Source organism: Cebus imitator, unplaced genomic scaffold (genome assembly GCF_001604975.1).
Source record: "Cebus imitator isolate Cc_AM_T3 unplaced genomic scaffold, Cebus_imitator-1.0 Scaffold48, whole genome shotgun sequence".
NCBI lineage: Eukaryota > Metazoa > Chordata > Mammalia > Primates > Cebidae > Cebus > Cebus imitator.
In genome coordinates this window covers 2894070-2917455 of record NW_016107363.1, presented here as the reverse complement: position 1 = coordinate 2917455, position 23386 = coordinate 2894070, and the positions used below count along the sequence as shown (strand labels likewise).

The window sequence follows — 23386 nt, the reverse complement described above, 5'->3', positions numbered from 1 at the left end:
TTTTGAGACAGAGTTTCATTCTTGTTGCCCAGGCTAGAGTGCAATGGCATGATCTCTGCTCACTGTAGCCTCTTCCTCCCAGATTCAAGTGATTTTCCTGCCTCAGACGCCCGAGTAGCTGGGATTACAGGCATGCAACACCATGCCAGGCTAATTTTGTATTTTTAGTAGAGATGGGGTTTCTCCGTTTTGGTCAAGCTGGTCTCGAACTCCCACCTCAGGTGATCTGCCCACCTCCCAAAGTGCTGAGATGATAGGCATGAGCCACCGTGCCCAGCAACTCTCTGCATCTTTTTAAATGTCAAGGTGTGTGCAAGCATTAAAGATGTATAATGATTCTGAGTTGACTTTCCTGTGTTCTGCTTCTTGAATAAGAAATTCCAGTTAGGCACAGTGACTCACACATGTAATCCCAGTGCTTTGGGAGGCTGAGACACACAGACCACTTGAGGGCCAAGAGTTTGAAACCAGTCTGGACAAGACAAAACCCCATCGTTACAGAAAATACAAAAATTAGCTGGGCATTGTGGGATACACCTGTAGTCCCAGCTACTCAGGGGGCTGAGGTGGGAGGATCTATTGACCCTAGGAGATGGAGGCTGCAGTGAGACGTGGTGGCAGCCACTGCATTCCAGCCTGGGCCACAGAGTGAGAGTGAGTTTTTTGTTTGTTTCCAAAATTAAAAAAAGAAAGAAAAAAGAAAACATAATGCTAACCAAATGTAAGAAGAAATATTTAAGGTTAAGATTGGGGTGAAAGCTGTTGGATTTTGGATTCTTTCTGCTGTATAATATTAGGCAAATTAACATCAAATTTCTGAAGCACTATTTCCTCATCTATAACTGAGTATAGTAATTTCTGCCTTAATTTTTTTGCATAGGTTGATAAGAGGATTAAGCAAAATAATGTGTGGGTTAGCTTTTTATAAAAAGGTGGTTAACTCCATTAAAATTTTGCTTCTTAATAGGGAAATTTCACCATGATCTGGGTATTAGAAAATAAGAAGGCATTAGTTTTACTTATTTTGGGTGACATGAATGCATCGTAGTTACGTGAAAAGATGGGATACATTTTCAAGTATCTAAGGGTAAAATGACATGATGTCTAGGCTTGTTCTAAAATATGTTAGCAAAGGGCCGGGTGCAGTGGCCCTCACACCTATAATCCCAGCACTTTGGGAGGCCAAGGTGGGTAGATCATCTTAGGTTAGGAGTTCAAGACCAGCCTGGCCAACATGGTGAAACCCTGTGTCTACAAAAATACAAAAATTAGCCAGGCATGATGGCAGGTGCCTGTAATCCCAGTTATTCTGGTGACTGAGGCGAGAGAATTGCTTGAACCTGGGAGGCAGAGGTTGCAGTGAGCTGAGATCGCACCACTGCACTCCAGCCTGGGTGACAGAGCAAAACTTTGTCTTAAAAAAAAAAAAAAAAAAGAACGTTAGCAAAGGAAAAATATGGATAGGTGAATAAATTTGGCAAAAATCTTAGTAACCGGAGAATGTACATTTGTTGTGCTATTCTCTCAACTTTTGTTTATGTTTGAAAATTTTCCTAATCCATTTTTTAATTGTTCTTACAGATGCAGATTTTCTTTTACAATCCAGATGACTTCGACAGCTTTCAAACCGCAATTTCTGAGAACAGAATAATTGGAGCCATGGCCGTATTTTTTCAAGTAAGTTAACAGTGGCTGAAGTACTTCAACCAAAGAATTCTTTGAGTATTTTTTTGTAATTCGCCAAATTGTTCCATGTTTAATGAATGCATCTGTTTTCTAGTTCACACCTGTCCAAATGAAAGATATTTCTTATTGTCTAATGTGTGATTTAAAATGTAAATAAGTATGTTTAGAAACATAATGAAAATTTTTGCATGAATTATTCTGATTTTATTGTTACTTGACTGGTGCACAGATTGAAGAACACATTTATCATCTAAGTTACTTCACCGCTGAAGCATTTGAACAGGTTCCTTCAGCATATTAAGAGACTGATATAAAAAAAGGTGTTTTTTTTTTTTTGAGCAACTTTAAATTTTGACATTACTTGCAAGTAGGTTAATAAATAGCATCAGTCACTTTTCTTAAGAGACCCCCCCCTTTGCCTCTAAGAAATCCCCATGGTAACTAAAGTTTCTGGTACAACTATCTCTGTGTTACTATGTTTATGAACTCTTATCCTTCCTTCCTCTCTTGTAATCTGATTATGTCGATGAATGCTCATAACTCAGTGTTGATTCTGCACCTAGAATCCAAATGTTGCATCTTTGGATAAATAATGCTGTTCAGGTTTTTTAATAAGTCATATCAAAGTAGTGTTGATCAGTAAGTGTCTTGACCAACTTGCCTATAGGAGACCTTGGTGCTTTTTTGTGTGAAAGGCAGTCTGAGTAGTAGGCATCTGTGATTTATCTTTCAATCTTAAAGTTGACCTAGCGACGGCATAAAGGTGTTCATTTCACCAATGAGTCTCTGTGGAAAGTGTTGGCTTTTTGACAACTAAAAGAATGTTAGACATAAGAGCCTTCTCCAACACTTATCTTTAACATCTGCCTTTTTGAGCAAGTTTCTTTGTCATTGAGGTGGAGCCATTCTTGTTTGGAGTATGTTAATTTCACTATCCTTCTCAATGGGTGACACGTGGGTGACAGTTCTCTCCCTTTTAACCACCTTTCTCCCTTTTCTCAAGGGAGATAAAGGCTCAAGTGAGAGATTAGATGTGAAAATTTGAAAAACTTGATATTCTGCCTAGAATAAGAACAGTGGTTGTCAGTGTTGATTATGGCACTGGTTTTCAAACAGTGGCTTCTGTCTTACTGTTGAGCTATGGAATTTTTCAGTAAGTTCTGATCAGCATTTTAGAAACAATGACATGGAATGCTATAGAATAGGAAATAAGTCAGAAAATATCACATAGTAAGGATAAATGTATCTGTAGAACTTGTTTGTGCACAGTAACGCATACTGGGTGTGTACTGGGTCATGATATAATGGGTATTGCTTACTGTGAGTCACGGTCAGATATTTTGGAAGTCATCTGTTTATGCTGTGTATTGGCTTAATTTGCCCATTGTTCTCCATCACATCTCTTTTTCCTGATTACTTTTCATGCACACAATAGAGCGCAGTGTTTTAAGAACTTGTTCACTGGAGTCAAGATATTTGCTTTTGAATTCCGTGATTTCTACTGCATAATGGTAATGTAGTTATTTAAACTTTTCAACACCGGTGTCCTTATCTGTGAAGCAGAGAGAACAACTAATACATCATGTAGATTGTAGTGATTAAAGGAGACCCTAGAATGGCTCCTGGAATGTAGTGGACGCTTGGAAAATGCCAAATAATATGCATCTGTAGCCCTCCATCTGTTTCTGTGGGATGGAGACCCCCGTGGCATACATATTATCTTTTCATGAACAGAAGCATGTTCTGGACACTGACCTGTTGGCAGATGACTTGAGTTCTGTTTAGACCCCTTTTGTTCTGTTCCTGAACTGTGATGGGTTTGCCTTTGGCAGCACTGGGATCACACAAACTGCTCCTAAACAATTCCCATGTGCTGGCAAACACCTGGTTCTCTGTCATTTGTCCCTTGGAATGCTGCTTTTCATGCAGCTGGACCTCCACTCCTGTGGCCCTGCCGTTAGATCCACCCTCACTTTCTTCTGTCTCACGCCCACCTATGCCCAGTCCTACAAGATTCTACTTCATAGGGCCCCTTTCTTAAAACAAAACTTAAACAAATTTAAAAATGTTTTTATGAGTACTGGAAGGACTATTTTACAGGATGCTCTACCCAAACACTCTATTTTTTTCAGCTCCATAAACTCTGTTAAATATAAGACCAATTAGAATTTTAGGCAGGCAAGACACATGGGTGTGCAAATCAACAAAATACCACACTGTGAAATCTAGGTTTTGAATTTTTAAAGTATTTCGAGGACACGACTGCTGGTTCGCATACAAAGACATTTAATGTGCTTTTCATTTGTTAGGTCCTTTTCTCAATTTGGCTTGCTATCCTATGGACACAAATTAGAGGTCAGATGATTAAAAAAAAAATAGAACATAATTTTACGTAGATAGCAGCTGTATTAAGCTGCTTCCTTTGTCTTATTTACTTATTTAGAGACAAGTCTCCCGGTTGATCAGGCCGAAGTGTACTGGTGCAATTATGGCTTACTGTGACCTCCAACTCCTGGGCTCAAGGGGATGCTCCTGCCACAGCCTCCCGAGTAGCTAGAACTACAGGTGCAAGCCACCACGCCTGGCTAATTTTCTTATTTATTATTTTTTTTTTGTAGAGACAATGTCTTGCTTTGTTGCCCAGCCTGATCTAGAACTCCTGGGCTCAAGTGATCTTGCCTCAGCCTTCTGAAGTGCTGGGATTACAGGTGTCAGCCACTGTGCCCCACCCCTTTGTCTTGCTTGTAAGCATGCGTGCATTTTATACAGTTGAATTTTCACTATGTTGTCCATTGCAAAGAAAAAAAAATATTGTTATTCAAATTTGGCATTCTAGTTAGATCTCATTTTTTGATATTTTTGCGTTTTGAATCCTTCTATAAGAATGAAAAATTTGAGAGTTTGATATTTCTTCTCAAAATAGAGGAATCTCGGTATAGATTTCCAAATTAAAACCTGGCATCTTACATTTTGGTATTGAAGAAGGGTTTGTCATCCATGTATTTGACATCTATTCTGTGCCAGGAATGGTACTAGTTGCTATGTCAAACGTCATAAACACAATCTTTTCCTGTGCACTACAACCGCATTGCCATGGTCCCACAAATAATGACTAAGAAGTGTTGAACTCCTCTACTTGTAAAAAAGGCTATACTCTGACTTGATGCTTATAAAAACACATATTCATTATCCAGAGTGACACAAAGAGAATGACCCAAAAGCCCAGGCCTAGGCAAGGACAAGTTCCGTGGAAATACCAGTAGTCCGGATGTGGATTTACTACATACACTGGAATAATTTTTTTACTGCTTCAGTTTTTCACTATCTCTGCTTCATTTTTTGTTCTCAACGTGTGCCTATTATTCCTGGTAATTTTGACTTTCTCTTTGCCTTTTCTCTGCTTGGATATGAGGAAGTTTGTATGTTGCCCCCCAAAAAGCACCAAAATAGGCACAAATGAACCCATACCTTGGCCTAAAATAGAGGTTACTTGCACTTTGCCCTATTGCAGCTCAGAGGAATGATTTGTTGAACCCACACAGTGTTTATAATTCTTTCCTTCAGTTAAATATGGAAGGTTTTACAGAAAATGTCTTGATGATGTTGCAGTAATTGAGATCTGCCTAGTGGCTGTTTTGGAGGGAGTGTGCATTTCCATTGAAACAAAAATGGTCATGCGGGCTTATTCATGTGTTCACGTCAATGTGATCTTCAGATCATGATGCCTGGCCTGGACCTCAGTAACTCTGAATGGCAGCTGATATATTTTGGTAACAGACAGAGTTGAGGGTCAGTCTCAGTGCTGAAAGATGGTGAGCCAGGTCTGCCCTTGAGCACAGTGAGGGAAGGAAGCACCACCTCTGTGTGTGGAAGACAGTGAATCAGGGCAGCTGCATCTCGGCCCACACAGCTCTGGAAGGTGCATTCCCTTTGTAGCCGCTGGTAAGTGGAATATTTATTACAACTTTCTAACACATGGTAGTAATGTGTCTGGAGGAAGGATCACCTTTTTCTAGTTCATACAGATCTAGACTTTGGGCTTGTTCCCTGTGGAAAGCATAGAGGAATAGGTAAGAGTGAAGTTAGGGGTTGGAGGAATTTGTTGTTAAACCACTCGAGAATAAATACTTGTTTAATTTATGTAAGTACAAAAACTAAAATAATTACTTTCCATTCGTTAAAGTATAACTTCTCCTGTTCTCTGTTGTTAACCTAATTTGAATGCCTGTAAAAATATAAAATAGGAGAAGTTATTTGGTTGGTGCGATAGTAATTGCGGTTTTTGCCATTAGTTTTGAAGGCAAAAACTGCAATTACTTTTGCACCAACCTAAAATGCTGTTTCAGAATACTGTATTATTCTGATAACACCCTATGTGGGTTATCTGGTGAAACAAATAAATATAAAAACCCATTTGTTTACATGAAATGGCATCAGTGGAATGAAGAGGCAATGTGTGGAAGACTATCTTGCTTTTAATAAACTGTAATTCTCTAATGACCAGTGATGATGGCTTTTTTTTTTTTTACCTTTGTTGGCTGCATAAATGTCTCACACCACTTAGAACGGCGATCATTAAAAAATCAGGAGACAATAGATGCTGGAGAAGATGTGGAGAAATAGGAATGCTTTTACACTGTTGGTGGGAGTATAAATTAGTTCAACCATTGTGGAAGACAGTGTGGTGATTCCTTAAGGATCTAGAAATAGTAATACCATTTGACCCAGCAATCCCATTACTGGGTATATACCCAAAGGATTATAAATCATTCTGTTATAAAGACACATGCACACATATGTTTATTGTGGCACTGTTCACAATAGCAAAGACTTGGAAGCAACCCCAATGCCCCTCAATGATAGACTGGATACAGAAAATGTGGCACATAGATACCATGGAATACTATGCAGCCATAAAAAGGATGAGTTCATGTCCTTTGCAGGGACATGGATAAAGCTGGAAACCATCATTCTCAGGAAACTGACACAAGAACAGAAAACCAAACACCACATGTTCTCACTCGTAAGTGGGTGTTGAACAATGAGAACACATGGAGAGAGGGAGGGGAGCATCACACACCTGGGGCCTGTCAGGGGTTGGGGGTAGGGGGTTAGAGGAAGGATAGCATTAGGAGAAATACCTAATGTAGATGTTGGGGTGATAGATGAAACAAACCACCATGGCACATGTATACCTATGTAACAAACCTGTGTGTTCTGCACATGTACCCCAGAACTTAAAGAATAATTTAAAAAAATAAAAATTAAAAAACTATAATTCACACAACAATTTCATTGGTTTCTTTTTAAGTTGATAGAAGAGAGAGTGCCTAATACTCAGAATGACCTTATCTTTAATCCTATTCTTTTGAATCCAAGAATCTTTTATCATCACCCTCAGAATTGGGCTCTGGTATTTCTTCCTTGGCTTCCATCTATTTCTTCATCATTAAATGCTTTCATCTACTGTCCCATCAGGACCAAAGTGTCTTCTAACCATGCAACCTTCATAATGGATTTCAGTCAGATGCTTATAGAAGTTTGGTATCCCTGTTCTTTAGCCTTGATTGTGTATTTTCATGAAGTACATTTTTATTGAATTTGTTATCTTGAGGGACCATCTCATTCATTTCATTACCCAGTTGCCATTGTCATATAAATGCTTGAAATTTCATTTATATTGCATTAGTTCCATTGAACTTTGGAATTATACATGCATGATTCTTCAAGATTGTCCACATTTAGAAATGTTTCTCATGTGGCATTGTTTCCAGCTTCCTTTTTGGCTGTGTGGTCAGTTCTGGATCATTGCATCAGAAACAAAGATACAAAATTATTTTCATGCCTGTATCCAGAGATCTAGTCAATAGGTATATTTCTTAATACATTTGAGAAATAAGTGAATTGCATTTGATTTATTCATCATTCTTAAAGTGTTTCTTATTGACAAACTGTCTTCACCAACTCTATTGTGGTTTCCTCATTTAATGTTCTGCTTCTACTGGGACAGTTGAGCTGCCTTCCTTTGTACCAGTGTTTCTTCATTTTTATTTAAATTCTACCCAGAATGTGTCTGCAGTCCTTTGGTTTTTCCCTCAGGTCTCTAGAGTCACTTGCCCTCTTTTCATTTCTGCCCTTCTTTCAGAGTTGAAAAGAAACTTCAGAACTCAAATGTTTTGCAAGTTGCTAACCCATTCTTTATATCATGTCGGTGTTACAGACTGCTTAATTATTTTTCTCCATCTGGAGAGGCTTAGTAATTAAATGAAATGCAGCACCTGGGATTATTTATAGACATTGAGAAGGCAGGAGGAGTTCTTGATGACTCATCCATCCAGGGCTGGCGAGGAAGCCTTTTTCTCCACTTCCCTGCATTTCACCTTCCCCCTCCTTCCCCACCATAGGCAGATATGATCTGTCCTTCCTTTGACCCCCTGTGACTTGTAGCATTCCATCTCGTATTAAAGCTGTTATTTTACTTGCTTTCTTCTGCCTTAATACCGTGAGATCACTGAGGCCTGAGAGTCTTTATTCATCATTATGTCTCTTGCACACGGCTAACACTGTGGCTTGATTGTGTAAATACTTAACTGAATTTCATGGAAACACATTTAGGCTCCATTGTCTAGATTGGAAAGGTAGAGCCTGATTGCTTATCAGCTACAAATTATGAAAAATAGGCACTAGGGGTGTAGCACCTGAGACTACTAGAGTATAAACTCTTTGAAGTTGAAGTCTGTGTCTTGTTCCTCTTCTTTTTGTATCCCACGCACCCACCCACCTTTCCCTAGCCCTCACAGCAGTGCTTGACCTCAGTTATTGTTCAGGAAATATACACTAAGTAGGTTGAGCTAAAGGAAACCTCTGTGTTTTATCGCATCATTAATTATTTGGGTTTTTGAAAAGCATTTATCTAATGGCTGAGTAAGCTTCACCCCAAAAAATGTTGTTTATATAGGAAGTGTGAGTTTCTTGAGATGGTCAAAAACATTGAATGGGAAGACTGTGTGGTGATTCATGGCAGATGGTAACTCTGTTACTTGGGGCTCGATTGGGTCTACCGTGTTAACACTCCATTCTGTAGTGCATTCAGAGGCCTTAAAGGAGTGTTTTACTGTAAAGAATATCTGGATGTATCTTTTATAAGGTTTCCCACCAAAATGGTTTTATCTCAGTAGGTGATGAGTGAAAAGGGTTTTTTGGATTATTTTGCTAATTTTCTTTCTGGTTGTCTCTGCCTCTTTCTTGCATTTTTTTTAAGTAGGCTCTTTCTGTGATAGTTGATGAGCTAGTTTCTGTGTGTTTCAGTGCATCCGTTTACTTTTTCTTGCTCTTGCTATTCTTTACATATCTATGTTTTTCTGCCTCTTTCCCCTTTCCCCTTTAGGTTTTCTGTGCAGACAGAATGTAAGATGTTCTTGCGTATTTATTCATTCTTGCATTCATCTGCTAACTCATTTGTTCACCCTGCAGCGTTTATTAAGCACCTTCTCTGCGCCATGCTCTGTGGAAATCACGAGATAGCCTCAGAATTATATCTTGCCCTCAAAGTAATTGAGGGACAGTAAGTTTTCAGAAGGGCCTTACAATTCTTTTTTCAAAAGTAGCTTCGTTTTATCATTGGGAGATAGGGGAAGACAGATCAAGTGAGGCAGATAATCTCAAGAGAATAATAAAAGAACTATATCTTGTGTATATTTTTAAAATGATAAATATTTCATTTTGAGAGTATGAAGTTCCTAGTTGTAAATTTTAGAATTGGACTCCTCTTTCTCCATTTTTCTTCTATTCTAGTACTAAGAAGAATGCCACTATTAAAGTATAATTCATTCCTTTTGTTCATGGTGACCTCTTTTAATTCTTTTTAACTATCCCCAAAGAGTCTTTGGTTTTTTTTTTTTTTTTTTTTTTTTTTAATACATTTTCTATCATGTTTCAGTTTTTTTTATTTTATTTTTTTTTCTTTTTATGGTTCTGATGGCAGTGTAAAACAAGGTCCTATAACTCTGGGCGGGGCGGGGGGAGAGAGAGAGAGAGAGAGAGAGAAGGGATAAATTAGTAAATTTTACCCATCTGCCAAACTCCCACCCCCACCTCCAACCCCCAAAAAAACCCAATAACTATTTTTGGGTCTGAGAAAATATGAGTTTGTGTTGGAGAACGGTGGTGGATTATTTAAAACTTCCTTCTTAGACTGCTTTACAGGATAATTGCAGTAAACTAATATAATTCCTAATTTATTCCTTTCTGGTTGCCGCTGTTTAAATATCAGACTTCTGACATTTTCCACATCCTTGGTTTTATCCAGATATAAGTTCAATTTTTTCACTACATTACCTAGACATGCAATTTCAGAATGTTTTGGGTTGATTGAGAAGACTTTTTAAAATATACACACAAAAATTAAAATACATATGTTCCAATTGGACTATTTTAACAGCTAATTGATTTCATAGGACTCACCATTAAGTGAAAGCCAGAGTCATTCTTGATGTTCAGTTGCAATTTTGGAATAGATTCCCGGATGTACAACATTGAATTTATAGCCTATCAGGTGTTTTCGGCACATCTCTTGTCTGCAAATGGCCTTTAATTCAAATTTCCTTTTAGTGGACATTACGGAGGACTATTTAATTATTGGCAAAGCATTACATAATTAAGAGACTTTGAGTTCTTTGACTGTGACCATGTGAAAATCTATTTTAATTAAATCGTTGCACTTCAAGGACATTACCAAGTACTTTGCTTTTGTACATCATCGAATGATAGTTTAAAATTGTTTTGGCCATTAGTTTTAATATAAGTCACAGAATCTGATTTTCATAAACTCAAAGGAGATCTTAAGCACTCTGCAGTAACCTCCCTAAAATGACAGGTGACAGGCCTGGCCCTCTGAAAGGTTAAGTGACTGACCGTAGTCCCCTAGCTCCTTGCAGTCTGTCAAGTCAAGAATTTGAATTGTGTAACTCCCAATCCAGAAGCTTTTTTTTTTTTTCTGAATTTGGTCTTCCTGGAATATGACCTAGTAGGATGCTTTAGCTGATTAGATTTCATGTGAGAGCTCCCGAATTAACCCACATTATATTCACAAGCCTCCTTACCTCTCTCTCCTTCCCCAGATAAATTAATTGACAAGATGTTTCTAAATAGAATACAAACACTACTAATAAAAGTTAACATTTGCTGGGGGTTTAACTCATGTAAAACCCTAATGACAACTACTGTACAATATCTTATTTAATCTTCACTGGGGCCCCTCAAAGTATTATTACCTCCATTTTATAGATGTGGAAGCTGAGGCATGGAGCTGTTTTCAGTATAAATTACTCAAAATTACACAGACCAATAAGTCTCCAGGGTCTAGGCTCTCAGTGAAGAACTGAATAGGAAAAGTTGGGTTTTCTGTTGAACAGGATAGAGGGAGAAGTGTACATTATTGGTCCAGTTATTGTCATGTGTATGTGATTGCTTTCAGGCCTCTCAGTTTTGCTGATAGCTGAAGAGGTATTTTCTTGTAACTTAAAATTATATTCTTCTTCTTTTTGTCCATGGTTTAAACCTTTGATCATAAATTCTCTTAGGCTCTGTATCCATAATTGTTTTATAGATTTGATGACACCTTTTTTCTTTGGTGTCCTCCGTTTCATAAAAAGGCTATAAAGAGTATAGAATGAATGGTGTGGTTATGTAAGCATAGTATGAGTGAATGGGGTAAAGATTTGAACTTTGAATTGAATGTATTAATTTTTTAATGGCAGTGGTTCTGATGCGGGGAGGGAGGGAATGGGGGGTTTTGCCCCACGGGCAATGTGTCCATGTATGGAAACACTTTAGGTGTGTCAGGCCAGAGGCACTACTGGCATCTCACGGATAGTGCCCAGGGATGCTGCTGAACATCCTGCAATGCACGGGAGAGTCCATCACAGCCAACGTTTGGCAGCCCAAAATGTCGGTGCTGGCTGAGGTCAAGAAATTCAGCTTTATGGTCATCAGCTAACTAAGTGACTGAAGACACCAGAATATCTTCATTTCAGTAGAGGGGGTCAGTTAGGGCTGTTTTGGTTATTTTCTGCAGGCTGAAAGCCATAAAACAACTAATAATCCCAGCCCTAAGAACTCCAGTAGTCCCTGGCCAACCAAGACTTGAACAACTGGGATTCCAACATAAGATACAAAACTTGCATGCCAAAATATTTAAATCTGCCCTATTCCTACATACCCTAGGCTCACCTCTTCCGCATTAAATTAAAGCACCCACATGGGTATTTGTTTTCAGACACTGCAGTAATTTTCAAAACAAGCACCAATTTAATAGAACATTGACTTAGATGTAGAAAAGTAAACAGATGTATGAAGGTAAGAGCATGTACAAATGCTTTTGAACTTGAAATTAGCGAGAGCTAGTTTAAAAAACTTATAAGAAGATCAATGAAACTCCCTTGCTGAGATTGTAGGAAAACCTGCTTCTGCAAATCACAGTACTACACAGTTTCCTTAGCATTGTAGAAGGATTTTCCCAGAGCAGGATTTTTTTTTCTTTTTTTTTAGACAGAGTTTTGCTCTTGTTGCCCAAGCTGGAGTGCAATGGCACGATCTTGGCTCACTGCAACCTCCACCTCCCGGGTTCAAGCAATTCTGCCTCAGCCTCCCAGGTAGCTGGGATTACAGGCATGTGCCACCATGCCCGGCTTTTTTTTTGTATTTTTTTTTTTTTTTTTTGAAAAAACGGGGTTTCACCATGTCAGCCAGGCTGGTCTCGAACTCCTGACCTCAGGTGATCCGCCCGCCTGGGCCTCCCAAAGTGCTGGGATTATAGGCATGAGCCTCCATGCCCAGCCCACGGAAGGATTTTAAAATGATTAATGCTGGCTTATTTTAGAGGGTTATTATTGTCTCTTGTGAAATCGTTTTGCTATCTGGCCATCTAGGCGTCAAGGGCTAGAATTATTATCCTGTTTTTTTAGCTGTCTCCATCCAGATGCTACTCACTTGTGCCTGTTTGAGAAGAGCTTTTTGATTCTCTTAAGATTTTGTTCAGGGTTTACACTGAAGCTGCTGTTTGTTTTCTCTGTCTATAGCATCTTAACCTGTATGATGTGTCTGATCCCATCCGAAGACCAGAACTTTTGTTCTTTGTCTTTTCTGAATAATGCCTGCCTGTCTCTTCAGTGTCCCTGTGACCCACATTCCCAAAGCAGATGTCATGTACATCACATAGATTATATTTTAAGACAGACCAGTCTGCACAGATCTTTCTGATTTTATGGAAATACATTCAACCAGTTTTACGTGATGTAATAGCAAACTTGGAAGAAACTTAATTTTATTTATCCATGTGAGGCTTTTCATGATTTTCCCCATGTTCCTCTTTTCCTGTTAACATCTTGATCTCGGTAACACTGTTTTGCAAATTGTGATATTTTTCAAGAATGCAGCTCCAGTGGTTTGCAAAGGATTAGGAAACAGTCTATTGCAAGAATGTCCATGATAGAAATATTTTATCCTTCCTGCCTTTTAACTTGCCATAGGTCAGAATCTCAATGTGTTACAGTAAAAGACACAGTAGTTGGTGCTTATATCATCTCTTTATTATGATTGTACAGGTGTCTTCTGAGAAAATTTTTAGCATCAAATCCCCATTTGGGGTCTGTTGGGAGCTTTGAGCATACCTATGCATTGACTCACGCGGACTCACTGGTACAGCGGATTCTATTTTTCTTAGCTCATTTTGTTCTCTGAGTGTGTATTAAGTTAAATGATTTTTGTGTGTGTACAAATTCCTAGGTAGCTTATAAAAATGAAATAAGAGAGCTAACTAATTTAGGTCTTGCTTATTTAGAATTTGGATTTGTCCAAAGTTGATGTAAGCCAAGAATTACTTATGCATTTTTAAGAAGGCATTTAATTAGACACATCAGGACTATAAATAAAATTGCAATGGGAGGAGTTGCGTACTCCAGATATCAACTGGGCATTGTCAACCATTTTATGTGTTATTCATTTAATGTAGCCCTTTGGTTATAACAGAGGACCTTATGTGTTCACACAAATGGATTTGGTGAGAGATACTTCTAAAGTTACACTACTGCTAATTGGTTTGCCCTACATATTATAAAATAAAGTGTTCTGTATCTGAAACAATACTCACTTCTGACTCTTTGATCATTCACTTCCAGGGACTTCTCCATCCATATTGCTGAGATCTTACTCAACACTGCAACGTATTCCCTGGCATCCCTGAACACCATTCTAATGAGATTTCAGTGAATTACTTCTATTTTTAGGCACTCTTCAAAGGTGGCTGCCAGACACCAGTTCTAGTTTTTAAAAAAAAAAAAAACTGAACCGATTATAGTGTTTAGTGCCAGATGCTTCAGAAATGCAAGTAGCTAACACAAAGCCAATTCCTAAATCTTTTAGGAAAAGAGATGAATGTTTAGCATCATATCTGAACTTAGTAGCTCAGACTACTCCCCTGCTGCCTTTTTATGGCTGTCAGACCAAAGTTTTGTGGTTTCTCTCTATTTTGAATTTTGTAGGTGAAAAATGGCCTCATCCCACTAAAACAGGTCAGACAGGCAAAATCCCAAGTCCTCTCAAAAGAGACTTTCAGTGTCTGATTCTCTTTGAATATTAACAGTAGTAAAAATAACAATAGGTGATATTTATGGACTCTGTTCATGTGTCAGCTCCTCTGATAACTCTGCCAGGCATTCTATGTGCATTTTCCCATTTCATGCTCGTGACAGTCCTCTGAGAAGGACATTCTGATTCTAGAACTTTCCCCAGATGCTAAGAGTCCCTTTGATTCTGAAATCAATGTCTAAGGTTTTGGAGTGTGGCGTCTATGTATAAATTCAAACTTGTCATTTACTGTCTTGTGCCTTTGGACAAATCTATTTAATCCCTGTCCACTTCAGTCCCTTTGTCCATAAAATGGAAATACCAATATCTGATTGATTTGCTGTGAACTTCAAATGAGATAATGTCAATGAAAGTACTGTGGAGAGGTCTTTGACCCAAAAGACATTTTGATGATAAAAATAGTTTAAGTAATAATGTTTGTTGATGATGATCATTAGCAGTGACGAGCGTTGAAATGCCAAAATAAAAGGGAATACTTTGAACCATTACTTCCCCCTACCCTGAAGTCTGTCCCGGGACATATACACTGAAACATATTGCTTCAATATGTCAGATTTACACATCTTCCTAGCCTGCTTGTGTTTTGGTCGAGAGTGCTTCAGATCTGATTGCAGTTGGCTGTGAGACAAAGTCTTAAGTGGTTGTTATTGGTGCCATAACTCAGTAATTCAGGAGGAGGTAACCAAATTCAGATTTCCTCAAGGAGCATCTGCATGTCTCTTACTACTTTAAAGAGTGACATAAATAGATATTTAATTGGAGCAGCCAAGTCAGCTGAAAGAGAGACAAGCTTGATATGGACCCAGATGCCTCCAGATGGTGGTGAGGCCATTAGAAGGTGAAAGGGCCTGATAAGATTTTCCTGTGGGCCCCAAGGAACTGCTTAATTCCTAGTAGTGAGTTCCTCTCCCGGGCCGAAGTCATAAAACGGGGATCTTTTATGTGGCCCTGTCTGTGCTGGAGATGCATCCTTTCCTGTGAACTTCCTTGTTAGTATCTACTTGGTTAGAGACAATGCCAGCACTAAGGATGTGATCGTTGGAGATTTTAGAATTCTAGGGCGTGTGAATTATTACCTGTTCCGGCAATTTATTTCATTAGTCCTGGTGTTTGCAGTAGAGGGGAGGTGGGAGTTGAGTAGGAGATGTCATTCTCTTCTATATGGGGCGGTTTTGACTCTTGAGTTCCCCTGGTCTGAAGGGATGAAATCACCCCATACACCACCCTGCCCGCCTTCTTTCTTGTATCCCTTCTTTTGCCTTCTTTGTTCATTTCCTTTGCAATGTTGTGGAATCACTATGCTGTCCCATAGTTCAGAGAATTGAATAAAACATGGTCCCTATCATTAGGGATGTTACCTCCTACACGTACACACAGACACACACTCTCTTGCTCTCTATAAACTCCTTAAGACAAGGACTGGCCTGGCACAGTGGCTCATGCCTGTAATCCCAGCACTTTGGGAGGCCGAGGCAGGTAGATCACCTGAGGTCAGGAGTTTGTGACCAGCCTGGCCAACATGGTGAAACCCCATCTCTACTAAAAGTACAAAATTTAGCTGGGTGTGGTGACAGGCACCTGTAATCCCAGCTACTCAGGAGGCTGAGGCAGGAGAATCGCTTGAACCTGGGAGGCAGAGGTTTTGGTGAGCCGAGATTGTGCCACTGCACTCCAGCCCAAGCAACAGAGCAAGACTCTGTCTTAAAAAAAAAAAAAAATAGAACTAAGAAAAAGACAAGGACCTTCGCTTGTTTGGGGTTAATATCCTCAAAGCTTATCACACAGAGATAATGAATGAAAATAAGACAGATTACTTGAGAGTCAGTTTGATGAAGAAAATGGACTCTAAATGCAGATTGCTCAATTAAATCTCAGTTCTGCCCATTAACAGGAGTAAAATTCAGTCAAGTCCACTTAACCTTTCTGTGCCTTAGTTTCCACATTTGGAAAATAGGACCAGTAATAAGAGACCTACCTTGGAATGTCATTGTGAGGTTTGTATTAGTTAATACAGGTGAAATTGACATGTGATGGGTAGATAGTAAGTCCCCAGTAAATATCAGCTCTCATTCTAATTTAAACACCAGCATCTGCCTGTCCCGTGTGTAGTGATAAACATGAGTTACCATGTACAACAGTTGTGGAGAGGGAAGAGTCGTTAACCTGCATGTGTGAGAGAGGAAAGGCATTCTCACCTAACAGGTTTGTGATGTGTTATTTTTTGTTTTTTCCTCTCCAAACCCAGTGGGCTGAGAAAGTGTAGAACACAACACCTTTCATCAATCATGGCTTCACACTGGAACCACTGAGCAAGCTTTAAATAATGCTGATGCTCAGGTTCCACCCCTGGGATTAGGAGATGGCCTGAGCATCAGTATTTGTTTTTTTGTTTGTTTGTTTGGTTTTTTTTTTTGGAGACAGAGTCTGGCTGTGTTTCCCAGGCTGGAGTGCAGTGGCATGATCTTGGCTCACTGCAGCCTTCACCTTCCGGGTTTAAGTGATTCTCCCGCTTCAGCCACCTGAATAGCTGGGACTACAGGTGCATGGCACCATGCCCAGCTAATTTTTGTATTTTTAGTAGAGACAGCGTTTCACTGTTTTAGCCAGGCTGATCTCGAACTCCTGACCTCGTGATCTGCCCGCCTTGGCCTCTCAAAGTGTTGGGATTACAAGTGTGAGCCACTGTGCCCGACCAAACATCAGTATTTTTAATAGCTGCTTGCATGATTCTAAATAGTGCACACAGGTTGAGAACTAGCAGAGCTCATCAGGGCTCGCATGGGTCCCCTGAATTGCCCTCCACCCCGGATCCTATTGTGCCAGCCCACTGCTTAGTCAGTTGATGACTCATTTAGGCCGTACTCTGGGGACTCAAGTTTTCTTAAAGAGCATGTTCTTAACTCCTGAGATTCATGATCTTCCCACCCTCCACTTCTCAGAGTCCCAGCAGACCACCTTGAATTCTCTTCTCATTTCATAGTGAACAGCAGGAAGCCAAGTGATCAGAAATGCTCTTGTCTGTTGGTTCCCCCACCTTGGTTTATTATAAAAAGTAGTAGTAAGCTCACAGGTAGAGGGGAGCATGACCATTTGTCCCACCTCGTTAGAGCCAAAAGAAACCCAGGTTATGAGATTTGCTCATGATGAGGTGGACTGGAGGATATGACTGACACCAGAGGACAGTATGCGTCTTCATGCTCCTTCCCTTGGAGATGAGCACATGGAACATGGAACGAGGCTCGTCTGGCCCATCAATTTAAGTATAAGGGATTAGCAGCAGGATTGGCCCCTGGACCTGCATGTACTAGAGGCTGGAAGTAAGATCATCCCCTCTGGCTGGTGCCTGAGAAGATAGCGCCAGAGGAAAGGGCTGAGCTTGCTTTTCCTGTGAGTGGCCCTGCCTTGCTTTTCCTGAGAGGGACCTATCCGTACGTTGGAGAGAGGTACCTGGGGGTAGAGAGTTGGAGGGAGAGAGACAGCTTTTTCCCAAGCACTTTGGAATAAATCAGTTTTGCTGCAAATTCCCACCTCTGGTGAGACAGGAAGGGCAAGTCCTTACCTTCTCTCTTCCTTTTCCTCCTGCTTTTCATATTACCGCTAATATTCAGGAAGAAAATGTTGTTTTTGTGTGCCAGTTCTCACATCCATTATCTGCTTTGATACCTCAAACCTGTAAAGTAGGAACTTCTATCCCCAATTGACAAATGAAACCAAGGAACAGAGATATTCAATGATTTGCCCAAAGCCACTCAACCAGAAAATGGTAGGATTTGAAAGCCTGTCTTTCTTACTCTGGAGGCTCTTTGCCTCTTCTCAACCTCAACGTTAGGCTGCCTCCTACCCTCCTATAAACTCCCTATCCCCCTTTTTCTTCCAAGGAGTGTGGGTCTAGCGTAGGGTCAGCCACTCCAGTATGTTTCTGATCATCCCTTGGTGCAGGTGCCCTGGTGAGAGTATTTAGGACCTAAGGCAATTAGGACTTTGAGGGAAAGTCTTTTTTCAGGGGGGATCTTATACTTTGGAAGCACTTCTCCTGTTGGTTGCTCTCTCCTGAAATTCGGACGGTGCTGTGGTTGTGAGAGCTTTGTGCTTCCCACTATCTGCCTCCAAACATTTAGTTGACTATCTATGGAAACTCACTTTGAGCCCGTACAAATTGGGTTTTGACAGTTATTGCCATGCAGCTCCCCTGTTCCCATTGCTTCAGTAAAAGATGTTGGATATTCTGTGCTAGGATGTTCCAGGCACTGGCAGCACCTGCTGAATTGCTCAGTATCAGAGCCAGGCCTCTTCCAGTCCAGCATCCCCACTGAGGCTATCCAGGGCCCCTGCCGAGAATTTATTTCTGCACTGGGCCAGGAAAGATGCTCGTCTCATGAGACTGGGGAGGCTCAGGAGGCTGATGGACCCTTCAGCTGCTACTGGACCTTTTTGGAAGCCCAGAAGCAGTTCTGCTCATGCCTGGCTGTGTTCTGCCAATAGGCACTTGCAGACATTCCCACATCAGGAAGGCTGTGACCTGCCGCAAAGGAGCAGTTGTATCCACAGGCCAACTGTGCCGTGCAGAATGGTAATCTACCTTCTGTGCCTTTATCTTCCAGAGCACCAACATCATAACCTCCTCTCTGGCTTTATAAATGATGAAATGTCACACGGGGTTTTCTGTCGGGCAAACATGTAAAATCAGCCCGGATAGACCCAGCAAAGTACCATGTCTTCCATTACATCCTTGTTATAAAAGCTTCATTTAAAAATTCTTGGATCATAAAGCGAAGCGAGGGTATGGTGTACCATCACCAGTTGTTAAGCAGACATTCTTGGTGTCAGAGGGAACCCTTTTAGGCAGTGATGCTATCACTTACAGAGAATGTCAAAGCTATATCCCCTGTGTGGCTTTCAGTGAGGCAAAGGAAGGATGTCTACAATGAGATTTTTGTGACTTGGTATGGATCAGGCTTGCTGGGAACTTACAAGGTTCCCTGGGATACAAATACAGCAGTTAGACATTACACCAGTATAGGAGATCATGTACCATCCTGCATTCTCAGTAAAAGTAGAGTATTACTGTCTCGGCCCATCTAGCTTACACATATGTAGTATAATCTGGCCTCCGTCAGTATTCATTTATCAGATATTTCTTGTAGCCAACTGTATGCCAGACACTCTGCTAGGCACTGAGCCTGCCCTGATTAGAACATACCTGTGTAGTCTTGGTCTTTGTGGACATCACAGTCTGTTTTGGGAATAGATGTTTATCATGTAAATGTGCCAGTGGATATATGATTCAACATGTGTGAAGTCTAGTGAAAGAAAGGGACATTGATTTCTTTGAGACCATGTGATGAGGATCAGACCCAGGTTTGGGGGGGTCAAGAAAGGCTCTCTGGGAGAAGACCGGATTCAGCTGACGTTAACTTGGGTAGGAATTATAGGCTGAGCAGAGGAGATTCTCAGCTGCTAGGAATAGCATGAGTAATGCTGAAGGACCAGAAAGAAAGCCTCCCCAGGGCTCAAGCTAGACAGCAAAGAGCCCGGAAGGCCATCAGCTCTGGACGTTTCTTGGGAAGCCAATGAAAAACTGGCAGAGCAAAGGACTAACTTGGTTGGCATTTTGAGCAGGTGAGGAGCACAGCTGAGCTAGAGAGAAGCAGGGGAGGACACATGGGCACCCCTTGGTCAAAAAGAGAAGAGATGGTAGGAGCCAGGACCTCAGGAAAAATGATATCTTTCTATTACCAAGATTATAAGGATTTTGTGTTCGTATGTAGGAGGAAGGAAATTAGTTTCCGGCTCTGGGAGCATGCATTTGAAGCAACTTGGTGACTAATGAAAATAGCACTCTGGAGGATGAAAGCAGGTCAGAAGGGGCTTTAGAAATGCTGCTCACAATCAGGTTTATAGAAACATTCTTATTGTTGTTTGAATACTGGCAATTTTTCTGAGCTCACTTTTTGCTGCTTTTCTCATTTGGTATTTTCTCCTGTTGTCTTTATTTCTTGTTTTATGTGTGTTATGTGAGTGTAATGAATAGGCTTTCTGCTTTCTTCTGGTTCTGTCTGGAGAGCTGGACAAGGGCATGATTATGATGATCAGCTCATGTGTATGTTTTGTCATGTATTATCTCTGCAAATACAACTGACTGCTTTCCACTGTAAATGTTCATTTTGAAGCCATATTGTAAAACCTATAAACCCATAGATTGGGTTTATTCTTGGGGGATTTCATTAGTATATTTCCGCAAATAGTCCATAGTTGTCTAATATATAAAAATGACAGTCGGCATTCATATAGCATCATATTATCTCTCCACTCTCAGAGTTTCAGGACAGATTGATGACCAGGCTGAAACCTGATTATAATTATCTAAATAAAAGAACAATTAAGGTGGATGGTCCCTAGCTGCATTCGGCTTTAATGCCAATCACATTTTATACTGGATTACAATTTCCGGTTCCAAAGACCTTCCATTTAGGTTTCATTTGTAGTACAGAAGGATTTTTAAATGTACACAGTTTACTAGCCCATCTTAGAAACACGAAGCAAAACGCTGCCCATCTTAAAAGTGAAATTATGGGCTGAGCAGGCTTAAGTTGACAACATTAGTAACCTGCTGTCAGAAACACAGAGACGCCCCCAGCCAGCCATTACTGTTACCACGAGCTTAAGCAAAGGGCAAACTCAGTCTCTTTGGAACCGATTGCCTTGTTCCACTTAGGTTTTAACTAACGGTATAAGATAGGCTTGGTAAAGGACAACCTTTTCAGTTCCTTCGGATCTTGCTCATGTAATCTTCCAGCTGAGAAGTGAGAATATAACTCCTATTAAATGCAGTTCAGAATGTTCTGCCAAAGGCGATATTACTCCAGACCTGTGGCCGTTCCAGCAAATGAAAACCTAATAACCCCCACAACAGTACTGAGTGTTCTCTAAAGGACTGCGGTCTGACATTTTCATGTAAAATAAACTAACACTCATAAGTAATGGTGCATTTTCAACATGCTCATGTGACAGATAATATGAATATGTTTCGTGGTGGGGGACATAATTTGGGGGGCAGGAGAGGACTCCTCATTCACCCTTCCCCAAGTTAGAAAATGCCGTAGCATAATAGGAATTTGTTCAAAAAACAGATTTCTAGATGATATCTTGTATATGAAATAAACCTCACTCAGTCTTTTGTACCATCTATATCTAGCGTACTTATAAAATGGAGCAGTGTGCATTTTTAATAAAGAGACATGGTGTTGATTTTTCTTCTCCAGTCCCCTTTCTCTTTTCTATTATTTTATAAGGCACACAAAGTATGTTATTTGTTTCTAGGAATATTTTAGTGGGACGACAAGCATGGCCTAGTATTATCTCGTGAAGCACTTTTTAGAAGAGGAGGCATCTGAGATTCTCAAAAGCACTTTCAGTGAAATGTTTTTAAATGTACAATATAATGCTAAGAAATTAACTTCAGTTAGTAAAGCGAAAAGAATCTTAGACTAATAACTATTGCCATCATGCTTTCCCAGGTTTGAATAGCTGCTATCACCGAGATTTAATATTTCTAGTTTGAGGTTATCTTCATTATGGATACTAAACTAAGCTTTGGAATGATTGTATGACTGATAAAAGAATTAGAAAAAAATGGTTTAACATTAATTTATTCTTCTATAGGGCTTGACAATTTATCAAGTGCCTTTACGTATATTATATTATTTGATCCTTAAGACAAGTACAAGCCCTCCATATCCGTGAGTTCTAGATTTATAAATTCAGCCCAGGAAATGAAAATATTTGAAGAAATTTTTTAAAATACAACAATAAGAAATCATACAAATGAAAAAATAATACAACTGTTTGCATATCATTGACATTGTATTCAGGTATTACAGGTAATCCAGAGATGAGTTAAAGTAAGCAAGAAGATGAGTATAGGCTATATGGAAATTCTACACCGTTTATATAAGGGACTTGAACATCTGTAGATTTAGGTATCTGTGGGGTTCCTGGAACCAATCTCCTGTGGATACTGGGGGATAATTGTAGGCAAGTAAGGCCTCGTGAATTGTACCCCACTCTCCACCTTGGCTTCAGATTTTTTTCTGGCCATTAAAAAAAATTAATAAACTTGGGAGAAAAGATCAGAGCTGAAGTAACTTGCCCAGGGTCACGTAGCTGGAGCTAACACCCAGACCCTGCAGCGTTTATTCCTGTATTCTGTACTGCCTTGCAGGAAACCTGTTTTTTCTGTAGTACCTGGCCTTTTTTTTTAGGCGTTATGAGTGGACAGGTTCTGTGAATATTCTAGAAGATCTGCTAAGTATGTTTATATTTTCTCTCAGAGCAGAGTCCGCTGTCTTCCAACATTTCATACTCTTAGTCCCTTATTAGCAGCTGGTAGAGCTGAATGGAACCCATAACCCTGAAGGGTTGTGGCCACAGAAAACGTTCTGACTCCAGAGATACGAGTGTGAAGTGCACGATGTCTTAGAAACAAAAGGCATACCTTAGTGTCACTAGACAGACACATTGTGAGATGATGCATTTTTGTTATGATTTAGAGTGTAGAGTTGTTTGAAACAGTGTCCCTGATGCCCACTTGCCTACACATATAGCTGCATTTCTTATTTGCTCTTGAAATTCCCATGTTTAGGAATTTTCACCACTGATGCTAAAACTGGGGCTTTTTTTGTCCCAATTTTTCTGGGATTTGATGGTTTAAGGAAGAATTGCCTGAATTTGAGAACCCGAGTAAAAAGCACTAAAATTCAGAGGTCCTGTGGTTGAAGATTCTTTTAACAATTTATTTCTGCTTCACTGCTACTTCTGTTGTAATCAAGGCCTATTTCATTTTTTGATTCTTTATTAACCATCACTACTTCCTAGTCTTTCAAAATGGTATTTTACGCCTGAAAATTAATCCTAAGAAAATAATTCAAATATTAGAAAAGTTGTGGGCACGAAAGTGTTGATTCCACTATTATGATAGTGAAAATTGTTGGGGGAAAAACCACAAATGCCCAACATTTTGGAGATTATTAAATAAATTAAGTCCATCCCAAAGTTG

At 39.9% G+C, this 23386-nt stretch overlaps 1 protein-coding gene across 3 annotated transcripts in view; it reads left to right on the top strand.

Moving 5' to 3' along the window:
• PTPRG (protein tyrosine phosphatase receptor type G) overlaps window positions 1-23386 on the top strand; it is a 770883-nt gene that overhangs the window by 542866 nt on the left and 204631 nt on the right. For all 3 annotated transcript variants that reach the window (XM_017527402.2, XM_017527401.2, XM_017527403.2), the window contains exon 5: window positions 1582-1677. In XM_017527402.2, the coding sequence (XP_017382891.1) occupies window positions 1582-1677 (96 nt within the window). The remainder of the gene's footprint in view (window positions 1-1581; window positions 1678-23386) is intronic.